Source organism: Melampsora larici-populina (genome assembly GCF_000204055.1).
Source record: "Melampsora larici-populina 98AG31 unplaced genomic scaffold MELLAscaffold_66, whole genome shotgun sequence".
NCBI classification, from domain to species: Eukaryota; Fungi; Basidiomycota; class Pucciniomycetes; order Pucciniales; family Melampsoraceae; genus Melampsora; species Melampsora laricis-populina.
The window spans coordinates 209,210-234,517 of NW_006768830.1; the positions used below are offsets into that span (position 1 = coordinate 209,210).

At 43.3% G+C, this 25,308-nt stretch overlaps 4 protein-coding genes across 4 annotated transcripts; 3 read left to right on the forward strand and 1 right to left on the reverse strand.

Moving 5' to 3' along the window:
* Positions 1–12,049: 12,049 nt before the first annotated feature.
* On the forward strand, positions 12,050–13,970 carry MELLADRAFT_68360 (uncharacterized protein; the record flags this gene model as incomplete). Its single annotated transcript, XM_007416921.1, has 4 exons — positions 12,050–12,319; positions 12,346–12,416; positions 12,468–12,942; positions 13,134–13,970. The coding sequence occupies 4 exons, from the start codon at positions 12,050–12,052 to the stop codon at positions 13,968–13,970; spliced, it is 1,653 nt and encodes a 550-aa protein (XP_007416983.1).
* A 1,243-nt stretch (positions 13,971–15,213) lies between these two features.
* On the reverse strand, positions 15,214–15,822 carry MELLADRAFT_112454 (uncharacterized protein; the record flags this gene model as incomplete). Its single annotated transcript, XM_007416975.1, has 3 exons — positions 15,214–15,242; positions 15,393–15,625; positions 15,686–15,822. 3 exons carry the CDS (start codon positions 15,820–15,822, stop codon positions 15,214–15,216), a joined length of 399 nt encoding a protein of 132 aa, XP_007417037.1.
* A 5,084-nt stretch (positions 15,823–20,906) lies between these two features.
* On the forward strand, positions 20,907–21,245 carry MELLADRAFT_94118 (uncharacterized protein; the record flags this gene model as incomplete). Its single annotated transcript, XM_007416937.1, has 3 exons — positions 20,907–21,053; positions 21,149–21,193; positions 21,234–21,245. 3 exons carry the CDS (start codon positions 20,907–20,909, stop codon positions 21,243–21,245), a joined length of 204 nt encoding a protein of 67 aa, XP_007416999.1.
* Positions 21,246–22,320: 1,075 nt separating this feature from the next.
* On the forward strand, positions 22,321–24,002 carry MELLADRAFT_40147 (uncharacterized protein; the record flags this gene model as incomplete). Its single annotated transcript, XM_007416905.1, has 5 exons — positions 22,321–22,466; positions 22,710–22,820; positions 22,901–23,245; positions 23,537–23,709; positions 23,797–24,002. Coding segments are annotated over 5 exons (981 nt in total), but the record flags the coding sequence as incomplete, so codon positions are not given.
* Between the last annotated feature and the right edge of the window lie 1,306 nt (positions 24,003–25,308).

Genomic DNA, 25,308 nt, shown 5'->3' on the forward strand with positions numbered 1-25,308 from the left:
ACTTCCAATTGTCGTCGATATATGTAGCTGACACCCCGATGAAAGCTTTACAATGTCCCTTAGTGGTCCATACGTTGTAGATCAGACAGAACTTACCCCTGTTAGACTATCAGAATGAATGTCATAACATTTTGATGATAGTCAGCAAACAAGTCAAAGTTTTATATTGATGATATGAAAGGAAGGAGTGAAAACCATACTTACTTGAAGCTTGCTGATAATGGCTTGAGAGAGCTCTTGATAGATACACTTGGCGGTCTCGGATGCCCAGGTGGTGCCACAAATGTCAGCCAATTGGTTGCTAAGCTTGAAAGCAGCTCTGAGCGGGGGATCATTGAAACGTGAAAACGGAAGAGCGTGTCTTAAAATCCAGATTACCAATACCGTGTTGAGAAGCTCAACACTAAAAGTCAATTGAGATAAAAAAGAATCCAAAGTGGCTTTTGGGTTGGAGGAAGATACTCGGACAATATTGTCTTGCTGCTGTTGCCAAGTACGAGGCAGTTCTTGACCCTCTTTGATTGCAAGATGACGTTTAGGGCATTCCGGTCAATCCTTTGCTCCATCATGATGCAAATACAAGTTGTAATAGCTGTGTTTGCCTCTTGTGAAGAACACCAGGCAGTATTTACACTTCTACCTACAAGGATTGTTGCCAGTCTAAAGGAATTAAAACAATGGTCAAAGATACAAACTCATCAAAAAGAAAAACAGATATATATATTAAAATCAAATTTGGACTGACCTCCCCTTTCACATGAATAGGGTCATGGTAATGCTCCAAGAGTTTTGCAACCCGGCCAAGACAAGCCCGTCGAACCCCTGTGTAAGGTCTTTGTAGACCTTCACTAGAGTCCGGAAACTTAGTCCGGCACGACTTCTCGAGAGAGCAGATTAACTTAGAACTTTGGTTTGATTACGAACTAGCTCCAAAGGAATCCCAAGTGTGCTCTCTGAGGAGTCAGCAACACAACAAAGATGAAGAAGATATACAAGAGAAATGAAGTAATTGTGAAATACTCACCTAGCTCCAAAGGAATCCCAAGTGTGCTCTCTGAGGAGTGAGGATCCTTTGAAGCCAGGCGTTGACAATGAAAGCTATAGTGCTCCTGTATAAACCCATAACCCTTTAGCCATACTCCCGGCCCACACGTGTACCCTTACACCCTGGTGTCTTGATTTCTTCAAACTCGGATGTTGGTCACTTTCAAGACCAGCAGGTACATCATAGTCCTATGATTGTGATATTAAAAAAGTCAACCAATCTATAGTTATATAGATAGAGATAGGAGAAAATTTCATACCTGAATTACTGTGGTTGATTTTCGTTTTTTCACCATGACAAGATCACGAGATGGTGATGAGTTGGAAACATTATGAGAGCCAGATCCTTTGCGCTTGCCTTTCACAACATCACTTTTGCCACTCTTGGGAATTTGTTTCTTGAGGTGTTTTTGAATTCAAGCAGGAACCGGTACCTCTAATTGTGAATGATCGGATGGTTCTGATGCTTCTGATGCACCGTCTTCAGTTACAAACCCATCTGATTCATCAGCAGGTAATCGAAGGGCTTGACGGGAATTGGGTGACTGGATGACAAAGCCAGGTCAAGGCCTTACAGGACTAAGGACACAAAGTGATCGAGATGAAGTTGAAAGTGGAGCAAGAGCAGCCGTAGGTTCAACTTGGAGAGTAGACTGAGTATAATTTTTGGTGTTATTGGAGGTAGAAGGAGACATCGTTTGATAATCAAAAAAGAATCAATTGGACAGTACTATTGGTAAAGAAATGGAATTGTTTGATTAGAGGTATAAGAGTTGGCAAAAGCAAACAATTCTAGATATCTACGAGATGGATATGGGGAAAGGAAAAACTTACCATTACAAGGTCCTCTTAGAGTCAAATCCAAGGGATCCAAAAGCATACTTTGATGCATATGCAATTCTATTTGTTTCCAGGTTGCGTGGAATTAGATTAGGTGAAACGGGAGAAGACGTGATGAGGGCTTCTGGGGTTGGTAGGAGGAAGTAGTTGAGTGGTGTGGGAGAGTATGATCTATTCCTCATCGGCGATGAGGGGGATTGAACGGCTGGGCTTGAGGGTTGTTGAGCTTCTGAGGTTATTGCAAGGAAGGAGTCAGGTGATGGGGGAGGGTATGGACTATCCGTATTGACGACAAGGGGGATTGAATGGCCGGGATCGAGAGCTGTTAAGCCTTGTTGAACCGTGAAGTGGGGTTTGGTACAGTAACCAGGTTGAGAGCACAAGGAAACCGTGGTCACAACCTGTGGCGCTAGGTGCGCTAGGAGGCGCCCCATCGTGGTGCAGAATTCTGCTATACATGGCTTCAAAATAAATTGCTAATTTTTTGGGGGTATGGCCATAGCTATAGCTATGGTAAAAAACCGCTATACGGCCATATCCATAGCCCGGGTGGTGCGTCCGCTCCGCTACTGCCCTGTTGCCGCTTTTTTGGGTGGTGCGACGTGGGTGTTGTGTCCTTTGTACTGTAAATTTGATTGGTTATGTTACCTAAACTGGTGGATTGGTGGCCAAAGGAAGTGCTGTTGTTCATGATTGCAGGGTTGATATGAACATTGACCAATTCCGAGATCACTGCGATACACTGCAATATCTGACCAGTTTTGGATATCGTAGTGTTAGTACAATATGTTATATCTTTTCACCGCTGCGATATAAGCCTTCACCGATATCTGGATCTTATATCGCAGAGGTGGTCCACTTTAAGGGCACTATATAGTTGCTATAGTGGTAAATCCCAGAAAGCCACCAAGGCTTAGGGGTCTCTCGCTGTGCGACACACAAGTTTAATATGTACAAAGAAGTTTTTATTATCATCCAATAAGTGAGCAAAGCAGTTTGAGTAAGGACAGACAATGAAAGAGAACAGTAAGACATCTATAAGGTGTAAACAGGGACAGAAAAGAAATTGAGTAAGAAAACAAAAGAGAGTATAAAAGACGAGCCAGAACAGAAATTCAGGTGAAAATAAACGAGAGTATAAAGACGAGACATAAAAGAAAACAAGGCAAAAACAAAAGAGTATACAAGACAAGACAGAGAAGAAATTGAAGTGAAAACAAAAGAGAGCATAAAGTATTGGACGGAATTGTGTTTGCGCACTGAGAAAAGAGACAGAAAAGAAAACACAAAGTGAGGCTTTGAGGAGTGGGGATAAAGAAATTCAATCATAACCAAGATTAACAAAGATAAGAAGTGACGGGAAACAAAGATAAGAAGTGAGGAAAGATAAATAGAAAATTATAAGAAAATCATTTTTTCTTAGACTTGTACTTGCGCAACAAAGCTTGTGCCTCAGCCCATTCCCCAGAAACTTCTAAATCCATCTTCATCCAAGCACTAGAGCCCACTGACTGATCAATAGTCTTGGAAACCAGGCCGCTACGAGCGTTAGTTGGATCCGACCAGCCGAGGAAAAGTGTCGTTCCTCGCAGCAGGACGTAGCAGTGAGGGAAAGATAATCCCGAGCAATTGTTGCCAAAACTGGGAAGCTACTGGAGTTCTCCTGATGAATACAATTACACAAAGAAACCAGTAATGAGAAAGTCAGTATGAGTGACAGTGAACTGAACAAAAGACCACACCAAAAGTTGCTTACCTGCCACCATGCGAGGTGGTCATTTGACTTTGCAGGTTTCTTACCACCTGTGTACATGTTGAGTTCTTCGTTTTCATTGGTGTCGAGGATGGTATCAGATGCATACACATCATACTTGCTGACTGAATCAGATGTAGATTCCAATGTAGAGGAAGGTTGAGAGATGCATAGGGTTTTTTTTTCCAAGACGCTCAGCTAGAGTTTGTGAAAAAGATTCACGTAAAAGGTTCTTAGCACGCTCAGAATGAGCTGGGTAAAGCTTATCAAAACAGCGGGTTTGGCAGCAAGGATTAAGAACAGTGGCCAATATGACCGAATCACAACAAAGAGCTTTGTTTTGGTAGATCTTCAACTTGACCATCATGATCTTGATCATGTGGTATATACTAGCATATGATGTTGATCTCAAGAGTGAGGTAAGTTCATCAAGAACCTGGTTGTAATCCTGCAAGAGTAGTGCGCCAGAAGAATGATCTCCTTCCATCCAATGGGTTGCACGCTGAAATATCTGAAACAAAACAAGAAGAAGGTTAATGCAATTGTGATCATGACATACAAGTTGAAGATGAGACACTGACTTCAAAAACTTCATTGAAAGCTGGAATCGCAGTCCATTCACTTGAGGAAATCATGATCTCCTTGAAGTAGCAGTCAGAGTCCTCGGAGAGCATCTTGTTTACTACCTAGAAACGCAAGCAAAATCATGACTGAGTATGAGGTACATGGTAATAATAAGATAAGATAAAATGAACTTACTACCGAAGCATCACACATCTGCTTCTGATTCTAGTACAAAGTGTTCCATTGTTGGGCATGTGGAGGTTGAGGGTGTGGTCCAAAATAACCAACTTCCTTGGCAAGGACATTCCATTGACTCCTGCGAGCAGCCAATCGAGTTGTCAACTGACTGACTTGATTGATCTGCATATAAGAAGATGATAGTACAAGATCAGCTTTCAGGATTCATATCAAAGATGTGAAACAATACCTACCTTATCAATTGCTACCTTAACCACATCAGTCTTGAACTTTTGTACATCCAAAACCGGGAGGTCATCTGACTCAATGTGGGCAGATACGGCTGCTAAATCAAACTCATCAAGGCCATCATCATCCAACCCATGCTCGGATCCATCTTGACTTGCTTCATCTTCTGGATGATCTTGATAAATTCAAGATTATCACAAACAAAATATCAGAAAGGGTCAGAAGGAACCAAAGATGCGAGTGAGTTGAACAAGTGAAAACAACTTACCTGATTCATCATCAGAGTCACTCATTACAATGTCATCTGCTCCAGAATTCATTTCAATAGCTGGAATAATTGCAACATGTGGCAAAGGTTGAGATGGCTGGGTTGTTGGTTTGACGTGCCCAGTAGGAACTTTGAGGTAGTCAAGACCCGCTTTCACAACACAAGCGAGCTTATGACAATAGCACCGCGCATGATTCTTCTGTGAATCCCAAGTCGCAGGTTCAGGTGCTTCAGAAAACATACGGCTCATCTTGAGCACGGCTGGAAAGTTGTTACTGCCCGAGTCAGTGGTCTGTGCAAGCATGTGAAAACATGAAGAGAAACTAATTAGCTAATCACAAAGGTTGGAAGATAGATATAATTGAAATACTAATCAGGTGGTGGAGGTTGTGTCGGATAAGGAAACAGGCGACTGGTCGAGCAAGCAATTCTCCAAAGTGCCTCCAAGCAAGGAACTTCAGACCAAGGTGAAGTGTCTTAAAATTCCAATTACGGTCAACAAATGTAGCTGAAAACCCAATGAATGCATGCCTATTTCCGGTGGTCGTCCAAACATCATGAACTAAGGTAAATTTGCTTCCAGAGTCCTAAAAATGAGACATCAATCGAAATAACTCAGCAAATGAAGAATGGCACGAAATGAAGAATTACAAGAGGAGAAAACAACTTACTCTCAAGAGGGTTAAGGCAGAGCTTTTCAATACCATGTAGAGCTCTTTAGCGGCCTTTGCAGCCCAAGTCAAAGAGCGAATGATTGCTGAAACGTTAGAAAGATTGAATGCGGCTCGAAGCGCCGGGTCTTGCATTCGAGCCCAAGCAAGCCTTTCTTGAAGCAACCATATGACTAAAACACGATTTACCTTTTTGGAGCTGAACTTCTCTCTTGATACAAAAGCATCAAGGGTACCTTTTTGAGACGACACCTGGGAAGCTTGAGCCTCTTCCGCACGTGCTTGTTGATAGGTTTTGGGGAGGTTGTAGACTACAGGATCAGCAAGATGACGCTTCGAGCAAGTGGGTCGACTTTCAGCCCCATCACGGTGAGTATATGAATTAGAGTAGCTGTTGAGGCCTTGAGTAAAGGGTAACTTGCAGAACCAACACTTGTAGGAACGGGGAGGAAGACCTTTATTTCTCTGAAATCAAACACTGTGTCAGTACATGAATTTGATATTTAAAGCAGAATGAAATAATTTACCTCTCCAGGTAGATGTCGAGGAGCATGAAAACACCTGAATAGATTGGCTAGGCGCTTGCTTACACTCTTTCTTGATCAAGGATTGGTATTTGGCTGGACCTCGGGTTCTGAGTCTTGATCAATATCCATATCCTTTGCTTGGCCATCCTACGTTAAGACAGTCAGAATAGGAGATAATTGAGATGATTTAACTCAAGCACACTTACATCCTTGTGTGATTTCTTCTTCTTGGGCTTCTTTTGAGATCGCTTGACATGACACCCAGAGCGCTTACGAGTTTGCCGGACTGGACTAGGTGATGGTGACTCTGAGCAGGGAGGATCTTCATTGGAGTCATTGGAATCACAGTTGAGCATCAAAAACTCTGGATCAGAGCTTTGACTGGGTGAGCGGGAATTGGATCTTTGACTAGATGTGGAGCAAGGACACGAGATAGATCTTCTGGAATCAGGGCATGGAAGTATGAAACCAGGACGGGGACGAATGGGGCTGCGGATCCTCAAAGTACAATCAGATTGTTGACTGGGCAGGGCTTGGGGAATTGTGAGGCGGCTGGTACTAAAGGATAGATTGGTTTGGGTAGGATCTTGGGAAAGCATGATGAGTTTTTGGAAGTAGTATGTGGTGAGGGAAGAAACCTTTCAAAAACACTCACAATATATATTTGAGGCTGGTGTTTGGTAGGAATTGATCGATGACGTAGTGGAATCACTCCATTTGACAGAATGGAAGTTGAACCTGAAAAATTTAACAAAACATTTGAGAACAATGTTGAAGGAACCAAACTTTCCAACACATACCTACCTAATCATGATCCTCTTTGAAACGGTGGCAGATGCCGTGTTGGTTGAGGAAGTAAATTGAATGAATTGGTGGACTGGGCAAAGTTGACGGTGGTGGTTGATGGACTGGATGCTGGTGAAGCGTGGTTCACTAAAAAGGACGTAATAGGACTTAATGGAAAGCTGGTGTCACTCTTTGGCACTTCTAGAAACTGGCGTATGTAACAACTATTGCCGATAAATATCAGAGATCACAGCGGTATCGTATCTGCCCGGCCGATATCCCACTGCCCTATTTCTCATAGCGTAGTGCTCACACAATATAAGCATATGCCTATAGTGATATCGCAACTGCGCTACAATACACCTATGATACAACTATCCCTGTTGCAGCAATCTCAGCATTGCATTGAAGTGAGATAAATAATGTTGGGGAGGGGATTTTGGAGCAAAAATTGAGGGGGATGGTAAGATGCCTTGCTGTTGAAGAGTCACAGGTGAGACACTACTATACTATACTATACTGTGACTATACTCGGTATAGTATAGTTCAACTATACTATACTTGAACTATACTCGGTATAGTATAGTACAACTATAATCATCTATACTATACTATACTGTGCAGTATAGTTGAACATGCTGATGGAAAACTTGTGTAACCCTTGTCCATGTATAGTTGATCAATTAATACTATACTGAGTATAGTTGAGAAGAGTATAGTTCCAACTATACTATACTGGGTATAGTGTAGTACAAGTTAAACTATACTATACCCAACTATACTCATACCGGTATAGTATAGTGGCACCCTTGCTTTTAATGCCAGACCTCCTGCCTTGGATGGTCTGGATTGAGAATTAATGGTGCTATGTGAGTTTGGTCCCAAGATACTCCGTTGATCCACGTAGTGTTTGAACCGGTCAACATGGTAGGTCATTGCATGGTTGTGATTGCTTGAACGGAAGCGCTGAATTGGAAAGTTTGTGATGAGTTGGGTGAGGATGGATGTTGATTGATTGATCTTTGATTTGATGAGAGGATCGGTTGGTGAATGGCCTACTGAATGGTCTACCACCAATCCATTTGGTTTGTATCCTAGCCTCTAGGTGGTGGAAGGCCAGGGGGAAACCTAATGCTCAGCCATCTTTAGGTTCCGCTTCTACAGGGACTGGAGGTAACTCAGATTGGACTATGTACAGCACTGTACTGACAGTATTTTAGTGTAAACCTTAAGTGCAAAAAAAGAACTTTGGAGTAAGACATGAATTTCCAGAATAGCTGTAATATTAAAGCCAACTAAAACAAACCAACACTTTTATCCCACTTTTTGCTTTGCAAAAAAACAGACCAGTATGAAGTCCCTCTAGATCACGTTAAAGCTCTAACCATTCAAAAGTCTTACAGCAAAAAGGAACTTGCCCTGCTGGAAGCCATGAAAACGCCCCCTTTTCTCCATAGACAGATCCCCAGGCGCTCCTGTGAAAGGTGCAAAAGCTTCTGGAGGAGAAAAATGAGACCCAAAGACTGCTTTGGGTCTCTTTGGGTAACCTGGCACAGCAAGGGATCTGTGAAACCTGCACCCAGTTGATCTCGGCCATCTTTGGCTGTTTTCCACTTACTTCACAACAGAGCAAAACCGGTTGGTTGCTTCTTTGCCCAACCCCTATTCACAGCCCCCATCTACTGGGCTCTGGCAGGCCAGAGCCTACCACTTACTTCATGAGAAATTCATGAAAAATTCAGAAAGATTTCATGGAAGCTTCAATATGTTGTCAATCAAGCTTCAATATAGCTTCAGCTGGACATATGACCCAGCACAACTCACATGCATTCATCTGACATCAAGGAATCAATTATGGGCCCAGTCTATGTTATTCTCTCCTGCTCTCAATTGTCACAACAAGTTTTGACTTGGTCATGTATAAATTTGAAGCATATGGTTTCCATGTGGTCACATAAAAACCATATGACATGACAATTACATGTAACTCCACTTGTACAGGAGGTTTCCATGAGGCCTCATGGAAACCATATTGCATGACAATTACATGTAACTCCACTTGTACAGGAGGTTTCCATGAGGCCTCATGGAAACCATATGACATGACAATTACATGCAACTCCACTTGTACAGGAGGTTTCCATGAGGCCACATGGAAACCATATGACATGACAATTACATGTAACTCCACATGTACAGGTTGATTGGGCTCTGAGTCCACAGATATAGGTTTCCATGTGGCCACATGGAAACCATATGACATGACAACTACATGTATCTCCACATGTACAGAACCGTGTAATCACTGGCCCTCAGGATATAGGTTTCCATGTGGCCATATGGAAGCCATCTGGCTTCTTGATTACATGTTACTACACATGTGCAGCCATGTAATTACTGGCCTCTTTGGTCTGGAGACCTGTTCAGATTTTTGCAGGCATCATCTTAAGCTCTTTTGAAGCTTCTCTGAAGCTAGCATAATGTTTTGGTGAAATCTTTTGGAAACTCAAGTTCTGGCCTGCCAGAGCCCAGTAGATGGGGGCTGTGATTCATTCCCGCTGTGTAACCCATTCCTTGTTCGACACTTAGTGGCTCAGTAACAGGTAACACAAGACCCTGGAAAGCGCCTACTGAGGCATCTGATGCAAAACCCGACATCTTGTTGGCAAGGCTTTTGGGCACTAAACATCACATTCAAGAGACCTACAGTAGTGCAAAATGTGAGTGATATACAAGGCTTTCATTTGAGCTAGCTTTTAGTCTTGTAGCACCTATACTTCCGGAGATAATTGGATGTAACAGTCAAAAACAGCCTCAAAATTGAATGTTAGGATCAGGCCTCTGAGGCACGGAAGAATTTTGTGCCAATTGATTTTGCGCCCAATTGAGCGAAGTTGAGAGCCGCGGAGTAGGCGTGTTTGATAGCCCTACTCTATGCGCATCCTTTGAAGTGCTCTGGACCTTGAGGGAAGGAGTGGTGTGTTGTGTGGAGCCCAAAAACTGAAAAACAGGTTTCATCAGACGCCTCGGTTCAAGTTGTGGGCACCAGGGTGGGTGCACTGCACAGGGGTGCGGAAGCACCCTGCGACGCACCTGTCGCACCCAAGGAGCCAAAAAAGGGGGTGCGTGGGGTGCGACAGGGATGAGCTGCAAGGGATCCTAAACCTGCCAGTGCCAACAGGCAGATTTTTTTTCTTCAGCTCCCTCTCACATACTTCAATGTCAGGTCCAAACAGCTCCAAGTGGAGTCTGCCCAACTCCAAACAAGGGCCCTCAGGCCAAAAAACAAGCTTTGAAAAGCGATATCAATACTGAAGAAGCTCTTGCTGAGCAAGACTTGGGCCTGGCCGAAGAATTGGAATATTTTGAAGGTGTATTCGCTCATCTGGACCCTATTTATTCCAGTCTTTATGTGGAAGAAACTGGATTTATCACTTCCATCTTTGATTTCCGATTATTTGAGAAAAGTTGTTCATCTAGTCTGGCTCAAGAGTTGCATGTTATGGATGTTCCAGACAGTCCTGGAGTGGCCTGGAGTGCCAATGATCTCTTCAAATGATTTCCTATGAAATTTCTCAATTTATCCTGTCTGATAAAAATTTCATCCATAATAATGTACAAGTTTGTATGATGAAATATATGTATTCCGCTGCTTTTATCTAAAACAAAGAGACTCGAGACGAGGGTGCGTCGCACCGTCGCACAGGGGTGCAAGGCAATTTTTTTTGTGAAAACAGGCGCACCGGTGCGCCTGACTTTTCAAAACACGCGCCCACAACTTGAGCCTCGGTAGGAGTTTTCCAGGGTCCTGGGAACACACATGGTTTGTACGAAATCCTTTCACAGGACTCATTTGAAATGATGATAACCCATACACCAGGGGGTAATGGTCCTCGGCCTCGGCCGGTTCCTGTGACGATTTCAAAGGCTTCGTCACCAGAACCGCCCAGGAAGGTGTGGAACCGGGTTCGCCGAAACCGTTTCGGACCCCGTTCCACGACCGCTTCTGGAACGAGCTGCATCTCGCAACCGTTTGAGAACGGCTGCAGAGGCGGTGGTGAAGCGGTTTGTTCGACACCGATTGCAATCGGTGTCGAACTGTCTCTCCAAGCTAAACCGATTCCCAAGTTTTTACTCATGATCAAATCTAAAGTCAAAATAGATAAAAAACTTGAGATGGTCGAAAATGAGATTAAGATAGCCATTTGAAGATCAAAACAACTGATTAAAGTGGATGCTAAAGACATCAAACTGATTAAGATCGGTTTGAAATAATGAGTTGAATGGAATTGGTTTGTAAATGATAAGATGGAGATTGATAAACATAAACTTCCTTCAAGGTTAAAGAAACAAACACCTAAGAGTTCAAGATAAAAATATAAGAGATGATGATGATGAGGCGGATGTTGTTTTCTAAAGTTAATGATCAAAAGATAAAGTGTAAATGAAATCGAAAAACCAAAGCCAAGTGAAGCGATCGATTTCCTTGAAGACTTAAAAACCAAGAACAAAGTCAAGAAAGTTGAAAGAAACAAATGGAAGTACGATTCGAAAGCATCATGGTGTGACATACGGGGTTTCTTCTTGTGGTTGGTATCACCACGTGCATACAGCTGACGTAACAAATGTTACGTCGCGCTGACGTATACACAGACTCCGCGTGGGAAACAGCGCGTGGTACAGTGTGTGCAACAGCAACTGCGACACCCGATCCTGTCTGCTCTTGTCTGCTACACCTCACTTTTTCCCACACTCCTCGATCATATTCATTTTTGTACATTATACATCTTGAAAATCCGAGTATCAAGGGCCAATCCCAAAATCCGAGTATCAAGGGCTAATCCCAAAATCCGAGTATCAAGGGCTAATCCCAAAATCCGAGTATCAAGGGATAATCCCATGGAGCTGCGATGACATATTCGGAATGTAAACACGTAAACACGCCGCTCGAACACCTGCAGTGTCCATCTTAAGAACCCAGTCAAACCATCACTTCCCCCTCAGCTTCAGTTCCCTTTTCCCTTTAGTAGTATCCTTTGGTATTTGTTCAATCTTGGTTAATCGTTTAACTTCTGTCAAATATCATACTATTTCTGTCGAATACCTCTTGGTGGTCGAAAGTCTTCTAGCTTTATCAAACTCTTCTATCTCTGTCTTCAATCCCTGAATCATGTCGGAAAACTTATCTTCCGAACTCAAAGCTTTTGTCGCTAGCCAGCTCGCCGAACTTAAAAGTCAAGTTGAATCAAAAGATGAAGATATTGCTCTACTTCGAAACCAGCTCAATGAGATGAAGATGGACAAGAAGTCGAAGGCTTCGTCATCTTCTCGAAAGGCAACGACTACTTTCTCAGAGGAAACCATCTCCAACAAAGCCTCCACTTCGAGGAAGTATTCAGAAACACCTACAAGGCCATCGTCTAAGAAGCACCCAACACCTGTTCGATCTGCATCCACTCCAATCAGAACTGTCTCAAAATCCAGCAAGAAGGTAAAACCTCCGACTCCGAAGCGACACCCTTGCCAGCTGCTGGAGTGTGAGTTGGATGATAATGTCAAGCCTGTCAAGGTAAGCACTTTGTATGTAGTTGTTGTCGAAAGAAGTCAAATACTGATACCATTTACGATACTCAGGACGCGCTCTTTTTGACAATCCAAGTTCTCTGGGGTCTGGTAGACAAGGGTGCAGTTCCAGAGGCGCCAGATCCGAAGACATTGAAGGAGTTCTATTCCCGGTTCACCACACAAGCTGAGATTGAAAGCGTCGCTCAGAATGCAAATTCACTCGCCCTCATCGCACACAACGAAATTACCACTCTAAAGGACAAACAACTTACTCAAAAGGCCGGTCGTGGGACTCTCCATCTCAAAGATATACACATACTGTTCATTCATGCCAGTCTTGCTAAGCTAGGTCTTCGACGTTGGGGACCAGACCTGAGTGAAGCAACCGATTCACTTCTCAACTCCGCCTGTAGAATCAGTGCGATTTTGGCATTTCGCCAAGTCGCTGCCGGTGGAGCGTTTGACACTGCAAACATGGATGAGAGTTATATCAACAATGTTCCACTTTTAATTCAAATTTACGATCACTATGTACATTATCTTATGGCTGGAAAGTTCAAGAAAGAATTGAAGGAAGCTGGGAAGTGTGCAGAGGATGCGGCACGTAAGGCTGCACAAACAGGTAGAAGACGTGTACGTACTGAATCTTCGTTCATCTTGGACATCATGCTGACTTGATGTTTGTTTAGCTTCGAAATCATCGCTTGGCTTTTGCTACCGCCATGAATTATCAGCAACGTTATAAGAACTTCTTGGAGGATATTGTGTCTCATAGTGACGACGAGCCCAGTAAAGATGGTAATTACTGGATTATCAAGAAGTTAGCTTATCGTTCCGAGAACGCGACTCAATTACTGCGCCGTTTGGATCAAGAAATCGCCAATGCCAACCCAGCTCTCATCAAACCGACTCAATTTCGTACCAGGAAGGTACCAATATTGCCCAGAAAGTCAACATTTATCCGTCCACCTCAACGTTGCTTGCTTGATACTTTGTCACCAACTTACTTCAATTCACTCCCACAGCATCTCAAATATACACTTGTTAAGACGGACAAGGTGATATTCCTCCCTAATGCTAAAAAGTCATTACTCCAGAAACCCCACACCCATCCCGGCGAAAAATTGAGTGATTCAAAGTTTATCAAAAAATATTATGAGAAGATATCGGCTCCTTACGCTCTGGATCCTGTCGAAACGTCTTCATCTTCGTCTGCATCCGAGGAAGATGAAGATCCTCGTGGTAAAGGTAAAGCTAAAGCTAAAGGCAGCGACGTTGATACAGACGAAGGAACCAGCATCCACTTGAGCGACACTTCGGGCGAAGATGAAGATGAAGCCTGTTATGAGGAAGGAGAATTTGAAGATGACGATTTTCTTGACTCTGAGGAAGACAAAGGCTCAGAAGTGGATGAAGATTTTGACCCTACTAAGCATAAAATCCCTTCCTCTGGTGATGAATCATCCAAGAAGGATCAACGAGATGATCAAGGTGACAAGTCTGCCATGATCATTGATGAGGACTGAATCTAAGGTATGTCAAGACTGCTTCTTTCTTAACTCACATCCCTCTCTCTCATTGAATTCTGACCCCTAGCTTTTGTTTTGGCCATTGGCTATACAGTTTCTATCCCAGCTACCTGAGGCTCTGTTTTTTATGGTCATAGTGTCTATAGTTGTTCATAGTGTAAATAATCTCAAGCAGTCGCAATTTTCCATGTCGAGTCTTTGTTTTTGTTCATAGTGTAGATAATGTGAAAGAACGTAGTAGTATATAGCTGTTCATAGTGCACATAGTTCAAATTTGGATATGTTTCTTTTCTCAGTGATCAAGCAATTAACATCGTACACAAAAAAGAACAAAAAAGAACCCTACATCGCGCACATAAGAGTCACTTCAAAAAAGAAACTTGAGTCATACAAAAGAAAAATACCGAGTCATATAAAAAAAAGACGAGCCTAACTAGCTAGAATATGAGAATACGACTAGCCAATGTAGTACACCTCCGCGTTGGAAAACCAGCGTTTGGGAAAATATTCCCTGGGCCAAACAAAATTCATGACATATCCTTTCTGGGTAGCTGGTATACAATCCCAATGCCATGCATTCATTCGAGCCAATCTATTCGTATCATGCACGAGAACCAATCTGGTCATACGCGTGAGTTCTGGATGTTCCAGAGCAGCCATGTTGAGTTTGACTAAAGCCACCAACCCATGGACTTCAATTTGTTTCCATGCCCTACAAAAACACACGTTAGCACGGCATCTACTCTACCAAATCATAGTGCACAAAACTCACTCTCGGATCATAGCACTGTGCCAGTTCTTGCACACGAGGGTGAGACCCACGCGGTGGATGCCGTAGTAACGATCTGGAACGTATGCAAAGATGTTCGCCAGGATGTGTTTGGGGAGATTTCCCCAATGCATCCCTTGACTCATGATGTAAAACTAGTGATTTGATGGACGTATATCAAAAAATAGCTACGAGTTATAGCCAATAGCGGGGATTATATTATAACGGGGAAACAGATGGGGGTGGATTGAAATTTGGTATTGAAAATCTAATAGATGTGGGTGGATTGAAGCCCATCTATACGAAGCTTTTGCTTCTTTATACGCGAAGACGCGCAGTGGACAACCTCAAACGTCTCATGGGGGAACATTTCCAATCTCAATCGTCCCTTGTGGAACTCTCGTGGAAGCGTTTCATTGCATTTCCAATCTCAATCCTACTTTTCAAATCGTACTTCATTTTCATTGACATTCATTCATTCACACCCATACAGACGATCACTATTGTTCAAAGAAGACACTGGAACCAACGATTGAAATCTATTGAGAGATGGATGGATCAGACCTTGTAATCAGCAAGTGCGAATCAAAGTGATTACAAGACTTGAGTACCACGTACAAAGGTTTAACACAGCTACATAAGATACGCACCACCACAGTTGGGGGTCCATGAGAAGCAATAAAAGTCTGGCCAAACAAAATTGGCAGCAGAGCCTTTTTCCTTGGGAGGTATCGACATCCAATGTTCTTCTGAAAACTCATACCATTTCACATTGTATATTTCAAGCTCGGTGGTCATTGCTGCAAGGTCTGGCCGAGCAAAAGCGATCTTATTAAGTTTGATGGTGTTCACCAATCCGTAAATCTCGAGATTTTTCCAACAACTAATATTTGAAATGTAAGTCTTACAGACATATATCATATTGTGGATGATGTTAACTCACACATAGATGCCTTCGTCATACCAATGCTTACAGACTTGTGTAAGAAGGACGCGATGCACCCCGTTGAACCAATTGGGAAGAAATTGAAATATTCTCGACAATATTCCACGCGGTAGGTTGGCCCATGAAACTGGCATTTTGGATGAATAATCAAGTGTGGTAAGTTTCTTTTTGGGATGACAAGATTCTGGGATGGTATAATCAAGAAAGGATAGGCACAAAGCCTTGATATTTATACGGAAAAAGGAGCATTTGGTCACCCCCTATCTCTCAAAAGATTTGTCGACCTCAGTGATGGACCTACCGAGCCGGAGACAATTGTAGACGTTAATTGTAGAACTTTCACAAATACCTAATGACGTTTCCTTTTGATTTACAAAATAGTAAAAGGTTGGTACCCAACATTATTTACGAAATAGTAAAAGGTTGGTACCCAACATCTTCATATCTTCGCTTAAAAGTCAGAAAAACGTGACTTTGGCTACTTTAAACCTTGACTCTGGCTTCCTCTACACCAAGTTTAATCGTATCAGAGCGAAGATGTCGCTTTTTGATGCCCATGCTGAGGGTTCCTATTCAAGGGAAAGTTCGATTTGGACCTTTTCATCAAAGTTTCTAAGCCACCCCGTGAACATCACTTTGGACGTCGTCCTACGCCTGGCAACTTTATTATCTTATCGATGGACCGTCAAAACCCACCTTTTCCATATTGAAGGGGCCCTCAGTGTTATAAGACCTACTTGGACTCTCACTATTTCATTTGGCATGGGTTTCACAACAACCGTTTTCAATTTTGAATTCAAGCTCACGCTGGCTCTAGCGTATCTTTGGTCCCGATTTGTGGCCATCCTGGGGTACTTGTTTTTACCTATCTAACTTACCTCTGCAGCCGTGAGTCACCAATTCATTTTCATATAAATGACTTCTTCGCCGCGTATATTTATTTCTACAATATGGATTTAGATGCACAAGTTCCGATGCGGCACTTTATCGAGGCGATTTCTTACCATGGTGGTCGATTAATTACATGAAAGTAGCACTTATGATTCATTCACATTTATTCACAATTCACAAGAAGTAAGAAGATAGTATTTACAGTATTTACATAGATGATGGAAATGAAAAATGAAGCGAAATATGTACATGACCCAAGAAGCCTAAGCATCCTCCATTTCCACATCCTCGTCCAGAGTGCCAATGAAATTACCAATTTCTTTTTCTGTTAAATCAATCTGCATTTCCGTATCCTCTTCCAGAGAGCCATATGAATTTACGACTTTGTTGTCCTTTACAAGATGAGGATCAAGCAAGTTCAGCTCAATAGAGCGGAGGATGATTCCACCTTCAGGAATTGCAAAAGTATGAGGAGGAAGATTGCAATAGGCAGCCACGCCAGTAATCTTCTTTGGTTTGAGAAATATGTACAATTCCTCGTCCTGTACAGCTGTTCCAACCACGCATCGGAGATGTGAAAGTTGTAGTCAAAATGCGGTAGAAGAACTTTCGGTCCGAATCTTTGGGTAAAGATTTGTGATTGGTGCGACCCACACTAGAGTTTGGGGTTTGATGGACCCCGTGGTAGTTAACTTGTAGATTTGTTTGACAAATCCGTACTTTCGTACCCCGGCTTCCCAGTAAAAGATTAAATTATTCGGGGCCATAAGTGAGATTCGGAGGTATTTAGAGCAGTGATGGACTGCGACTGGTATTGCTCGGGTTTGTAGGACTGAAGATGAAGGTGGATGGGGGAGCATTTCGTAGTGGCGAATATGTGGGTAAATGGTACGTAGATGGTTCAACAACCGGAGATACATGATATCTGTGAGCTCAATCTTTGCTGAGCTTGGTGTTTTTTTTTTCGGTTCGACAGTTACTTCAATTTGATGACTCGCCTGCAAACGCTGCAGTTCGCACGTTTTACGCATCATAGTCCCATCCATCTGATCTGGATGCAGAGGGATGTATGTAAGTGCGAGTTGAAAATGTGGTCAACTTCTGATCAACGTGACTTACTTAGATGTCGATTTGTCTTGAGTTTTTGAAGTATCCCATTCATCCTTTCTCCGGCAAACTCAGAGATGCCCATCAATGGACCCCAATATCGAAGTTGATCTGGTATATGTAGGGCGTAGTGATGGTTGGGTGTAATTCGAAGTTCATTAAATAAGGCCTTAGACGTCGATCCATAATGATTGTATAGCTTCTCAAACTTCGCGCAGTCTTGTTCTGTCACCGCTTTTGAAGCAACAATGTTGGTGCATGAAATCAAAGCAGATATGTTGTCCAGGATGAGAGCACGGTTCGAAATCTCCTTGAAGTCATTAACATCGATGATTAAAAGATCAAAAATCGCGAGAGGTAAACAGATGGAAAATAAAGAATGCCACTGGGATGCCTTCAGTTTTCCGTGTGACACTTGACCAAGATTTTTCGGAATTTTTGTAATGCCTGATGGTAATACTGTTTGCCTCAGTGCTTGTTGAATATGATCACGCTCTTTGGTGGTGAAGAGAGGCAACTTAGACCCTTTTTTTAGATCAAAGTCATCGGACCAGGTATCTTCATCAGTTTTCATGTTGAACCCGATATCTTCTGAATCACTCTCGTCTGGACGAGGGATCGGAGCTTTGCTGGCTGACGTAGAAGCGTTGTATTCGTTTTCGAAACCCCACCGCTTCCGGAAGTGATGCTGGAGTACCCCTTTGAACCAGTTATGCATGACTCCAAGTGGTACATGCATAACTGGGTCTCGGGAAGGAAGTTGATTGAGCTCCGACCATCAGAGTCCAGTGGCTTTCGTGATCTTGTCCTGTTCTTCGGATGTCTTTGAATCTTTCCATTTCAACGCTTGCGCCAAAGTTTCGTCCTTCTTTCGAAGCCGTCCAATTCTCAGTTGCTTTACATCCTTCCTTGTACAATAGCACAATGCACAGAAATATGTATGTGAATGAGATGCAAATCCAGCAACTTTGTGAGCGGCCACGATATCCGCAATCAAAGGAAGGATCTTAACTTGAACGACTCGTCCTTTTGGATATTGATGTGTAGAAATGATTGTACCTTTGTCGAGTATCAAGAGTTGCTCCATGAATGGGTCTAGGACATGGCTTATAGTGACGTTGTTGGGTTCGCGAGGCCCAGGAATTATACCAGCAATGCACGTGTTTGTTGTTTTCCATCGACTTTGGATTGGAAGGTTGAGACAATTGAGAGCTTCTAGGCCAATTGACGCTTTCTTTCCGGCGATCTTGTTACCCCAGGGATTAAACCAATCAATGAAGACACTGAAGACTAGTCGAATTGATGGAGCTGAGCTTTTGAGATTGGGCTCATTCCAGTCAAGACTCTCCCAAGCTGGAGATTGCTGAACGTCGTATATGGCAGGTCCTTCAGAAGCTGACAACACGCTAGTCCAGTTATCAATGTCTGATTCTACTTCAGGCCTTCCAAGAAACCAGGTGATCCACGTTAAAAGATCTTGTGTTACATATACACATCGTGGTATCTCAGTTGAGGAAAAGAAGTTGAAAGGACGAGTTGAGGACGATCCTATGCTGCTCTGGCCTTTGTCTTTAATGGCTCCAAACGTTGTCTTCGTTTCGAAAAGTGGCTCGCCACACTCGTCAGCATCTGATGCGCGCTGGTAAGTACAGAAAATCGGTGCGGATCGAGGAGTGTATATTTTGAAGCAAGAAGGACAGCAGATCAGTTGAATCAGGGTGGGGGTAAGATTGAGCTGCTTGATAATAGTTCGAGTGTCCTTTCGTATCAGAGGTCCAATATCAATCCCGGCTGGTATCCTCTGACCACCTTCGATGATCTTCACGATTCAATCTCGCGCAATTCGACAGTTTTGCAAACTCACATTGCAGAATAAATGAAGCCAAGCAATGAATACCAATACAATAACTAAACAGGTATTGTCATTAGTGATTTCGACTTATCAATGACTTTCTTCACGTATGTATGTACTCACGGGTATAGTCTGCAACTGGCACTCTATCGTTACTAGAGCAGCTACCTGAATTGCTGGTGTGGTCGGATGAAGTTGACGGTGGTTTCTCTACAGCTTTTTTCTTCACAGTCACAGGCCTTCTCTCATCCTCTTGGAGGTGTTTATTTCTGGTTGACTTTGATTGAAACCTTCCTACTCGAACCTGACCGCTGGTGTCTTTCCAGGAATGCTGAGTGCACTTCAAACACGAACAAAGCTGCATCTCAAGTTGTCTGATGAATAAGGGAATAGGGATGGGCTCTGGGACTCGACTTTCTCAATCATTGCTCACTTATGAACCTCTTCAGGATGAGCATCATACCCAGCCTCTCTCGTTGCAAGGGATGATCAAGTCTTGAATTTCATCAGAGGTCTATGATTCCTCATTTTTGTCGAATGAGGATGAGGACTGATGAAAAAGATTTGATGAGTCCCCATCCGTACATAGAGTCTCACTGCTGTCGCCGAGGCTGTATCAACGTGCGTGTTGATACAGCAGGCGCTGTATCAACATTTCTGACAGCTGTATCACACGCGAGGCGTGTGAATGCTTCGGCGCGACGTCGGTTTTGTGTGCTACACCTGTATGCACGTGGTGTATAGTGTAGAGGTGAAAGACTGGGGTTTGCCCCGGGGTTGATCAGTTTTGAGCCTGTGTTCAAGCCCCACTGCCTTATTCCCTTTTTGCAAACTCTACGCCGTAACTCAGAACGTTCCACGGACCGTGTTCGAGGGGTCACCGAGGCGGTTTGCTCGCACCGCCCAAAACGGTGATGGGAACCGCATTCTTGTGGTCCCATCTGAAATTGATTCAGAAACGTCGCAAGTAGTTAAAAACGGACGGCAAGAAAACGGTTTTCGAAACCGTTTTCTTGCCGTCACGGTTTTAAACTACTTGTGTCGTTTCTGAGACAATTTCAGATGGGACCGTACGAATGCGGTTCCCATCACCGTTTTTGGCGGTGCAAGCAAACGGCCTTGGTGACCTCTGAACACGGTCCCTGGAACGATCTGAGGTACGGCGTAGAGTGTGCAAAAAGGGAATCGGGCAGTGGAACTTGAACACAGGCTCAAAAGCGAGCACGAGCCCAAACCCGAGTCTTTCACCGCTACACCAAACCGACCATACTGGAGGGTGCAATGCTGGCTACAGTACTAGCAGGTACAACAGATTAACTAGGAGAATATTATTACAATGAAGGTAAACGACTCGAGACATACCGAGGGATGGGAAGTCTAGATGCTATGGAACATGGTAAAGCAGCACAACAGGCAGTCAAAAAGGAAGCCCAAGCTTCTAAGAAGGCTGAAACGTTCGACAATGCGACTACCTCGCCTTACTTTTCTGAAAGTGATGCAGTCCGTGTAGCACAAGTTGAGTTTATCTTTTGACTTCTACTGATCCAGGATGAGTAATGAAGACATTTAATCTGAATACTAATCTTGACCACGTTTACTTTTTATACCAGGGAGTGACGGGAGCAGTAGTAGACAAAGGATCACTAAAGAAATTTGTGCCATATCTTTTTACTGGTTTACAACATTCACTTCAAGATGTTGGAATGAAATCGATTGGAGATTTGTCACTTTGTTACTGTTCATATATTGACAGTTCGACACCGATTGCAATCGGTGTCGAAAAAACCGCTTCACCACCGCCTCAGCAGCCGTTCTCAAACGGTTGCTGAGGCGGTGGTGGAACGGTGTCCGAATCGGTTTCGGCGAAACCGGTTCCACACCTTCCTGGGCGGTTCAGGTGACGAAACCTTTGAAATCGTCACAGGAACCGGCCGAGGCCGAGGACCATTACCCCCTGGTGTACCTGTATGATAGTCTGAATTCTCACGAAGTTCATCATCTTCAGTTTCTCCAACTTTCACTTTAAACCTATAATCATGTCACCTTCATCAACTTCTGAATCGAAGCAATGTCAACCAACGTACTCAGAACCACCCTCATTCGAAATCCCTACAGAACCAAGACGAACTGACTGCTTACCTAGAAATCCCGACCAAGAATCCGAAGTTGATCATGATGTGAAACGCGACAAAAACCGCGACTTCCACGCGCAACGACGTGGTCTTATTCAATCAGGACAACATGATATTACACACTCCCATCGCAATGAATCTTTCGAGCGGCCGCCAGAGGAATTCGCCCGTAGCACAACTTTACGCCGAAATTCGACTGGTCGTGAGAAGAGAAACACATCAGGATCCACGTCAAAAGCCGCGGCGAAGAATCTTCATGCTACTCTCGAGGATGTAGATGACCAACATGTCTCCAACAAAAAGCAAGACGAAGCCGAGATACCGAACTCTCAGCTTAAAGCTTCAACCATGCTCCCCCCTGCTGTCCACTATTTTCAGCCTGACCGCAGTCTCGACTCAAGGAGAAAGGATGATGAAATCAGCTACACAACTTCACAATACGTAGAAGATCAAACTGATGAACCCGATAGTCACGTTCAACCACATGAAGCCAATGCTTACGTCACATCAGAGGCCGAAGATGGTGACGGCGATCTCCACGATCAATCTCAAGAAGACGATGAAGACGATGAATCCCTGGATGATCGAACAGATGCCGAATTAGCTGCCATTGCTCTGGAGATCAAAGACTTGGAAGATTCTGTCCCATTATTGAAACCTCGTATCATCTTCTAGATAGACTCGGAGAAGGGACTTTTTCATCTGTTTATAAAGCTATTGACCTTCATCATAACCTATATGACAATTCAAACTGGACTTCTCATGACGAGGTAGATGAATCCATTCCCTCTGCTTCGTCGGATGTGAGAAACTTCGCTTCAACAAACACCTCCTCAAGCTCCGGCTCAATCTTTGATGATCCACGTTCTGCGACCAAGAAGACTTTATCCGCTAATCCGTCCCTCCCAAAAGATACTACGACCCCTCCTGATCCTTTCTCTGCTCTTGTTGGTGAACAAGCCACCAACAAATTTGCTGAAACTCTACAGCGACACGCTCTTGAATGCGGTAAGTTGCCTAGCGCTTATAAGACTGGCAGTAAGACTAAAAGGAAGAGCGAGGGCAACGTGTATGTTGCTTTGAAGCGAATTTACGTCACGTCAAGTCCTCAAAGAATAATGAATGAATTGGAGCTAATGACTCAGTTGAGGTTGGTACTGTTCATATTTGACTTGATTGAAGAGCTGGGGAATTCAAGTTCTCTCAATTTTTGGCTTGCAATGTTTTCAGGGATGCACGTTATGTGGCGTATCTGATTCAAGCTATCCGACACGAGGACCAGGTGATTGCAATTATGCCGTATAGAAAACATCAAGACTTTCGGGAATATTACCGTACGGCTTCGCTATCAACCATTCGACGTTATCTTTTTTGTCTCTTTTCTGCTCTACAAGACACGCATGCCAAGGGCATCATCCACAGAGACATCAAACCTGCCAACTTTCTCTTCAATGTGGAATCTAAAATGGGCGTCTTGTGCGATTTCGGACTTGCTGAGCGATTTCGACCCAACGATTGGCACGGGAAATGCTTACACTCCTTACCGGAGCCAAAAATGAACGATTTTCATGGGAAGTTACTAGCAAGGCCCAAACCGACACATGAGCAAAAGATGGAACAGTGGAAGAGATGGAAAGCTCGGGTTCACAAATGTAAAACTAACTTCATTCAACGTCTCGGCCGACCACTCAAACATGATAACGAGTTTAGCGACTCTCATGAGTTTGAAACTCTTTATGCTAAAATACCTTTTGACCATGAGCCAGATGAAGATGATTTGACAAACGCACCGAGTGATGAATGGTACGAGGCCTGGAAGCCCAATAACAAAACTGGGGGGTTATGGGGCGGTGGGTTTGGTAAAAGAAAGCTTCAACAATCGCTCGGCAACACACATGATCATACCTATCATGGCCAAGGCTGCGAACGCGTTGGATTCAAAAAAGATGACACTCGACCTGGCGCTAAAGCAAACCGTGCCGGAACTCGAGGCTTTCGCGCTCCTGAAGTCCTCCTGAAATGCCCGGACCAGACCGGAGGTAAGTTGATGATCTTGTACATTTAAGATATCTGAGTAGCGAGTTGATATGGTGTTTCCTCCCCATTCCTCGCTCTCGAATTGTTAGCCCTTGATATATGGTCCGTGGGGATCATTCTGCTATGTTTTTTGACTCGACGTTTCCCCTTTTTCAACTCCAATGACGACACTGATGCGCTGATGGAGATTGCTACATTGTTTGGGCGGGCTAAACTAGAGAAAACTGCAACTCTTCATAGTCAGTTGTTTTTGCTTCATTTTCTTTACCGTTCACTTTACCGTTCACTTTACTGATTATACAATTCCAGATCGTACCTTTATCAGCAACATTCCAGAGGTCAACTCACCCAGGTTCACCTCATTCCATACGCTAGTGAGAACTTTGAACCCCAGTCTCTACGAGGAACAAAAGATCAAGTTTGACACCTCCACAAATCTTAGCGTTGAACGTTCAACATCCATCATCTTCCAAGCGCACAAAACTTTTTCTGATGCCGTTGAGATCCGTGGCGAGGACTTGAATCCGTATGAGGAAACATGGTACTTAAGGAGCGAGTTATGGTACTTAGTAGACCTTTTGAAAAAGACTTTGGATTTGGACTGTACGCAACGTATAACTGCTTCACAGGCACTGAAGCACAAGTTTTTCTTGCTATCCAGTTAACAGTGGCTCTCTTTCTAGTTCTTCGTTTTATTCTCTGTAATGTTTTCATCTTTAAGAATAATTATTTATTTTTTGACTTTCAAAATACCTTCGCTATGTTCATGTGCATTATTAAACTTTTGGTCCTAATCTATAAAGCTTCGAGGGCTATAGACATTCATATCATCAGGCAGTTTGTGGGGAGAAATCAAAACTAACTGCTCGGTCTCAAATTCTCTTGCCTTGAACAGATTGTTGCCCAGTCAAAGCATAGAGACCTTGTTGACCGTTACTTAATGTCTATCGTGGCCTATTAAGCTCATCATAGTCATCGCATTTGAGAATTACAAACCAAAAATGCCTTTGTTTATATTGAGTAGTGAGGCAAACAGGCGCCTTGCAAAGAAAAGTAGGCAATGTAGTAAAGAAGAAGAGTTCCATAAACTTGACTCAAATGCACATATTCAAAAAATATGTAATACAAAATGCTGACCAGACTGATAAGAAGGTAACCTTCTACACAACCCAGCAAAATTTGAGGAAAAGTTGTCAGGAGATTTCCAAAGAAATCCAGTTGTAGCCTGTTCCTGGTCAAGACCGCAACATGACCCGGGCTTCAAGTGGTTCCTTTATTTTTGTCAGGAGGTGACCCTGGCAGTACTGCTCAGGCTCTCAGAGGAATTGGATAACCTGAAAAACTCTAAATTCATATAAGTCCCTCTGTGTTCAGAGTTGAAAGAACTTCAAAATATCAGTAGGTGGTATTTCCCTTGATTAATCAACTCTAGAGTAGATTGTTTTTGGCTTGGGCACATAACCAGACTGTAGTTTCTACTTGCAATCTTGCCGGAACACTTTTAGTCTTGCATTATTTCCTGAATAAAGATCAAAATCCTCTGTTAAGAGGTCTTGACTGAAGTCGGTGCTGATTTGATCACACTACTTCCTCGATAACTG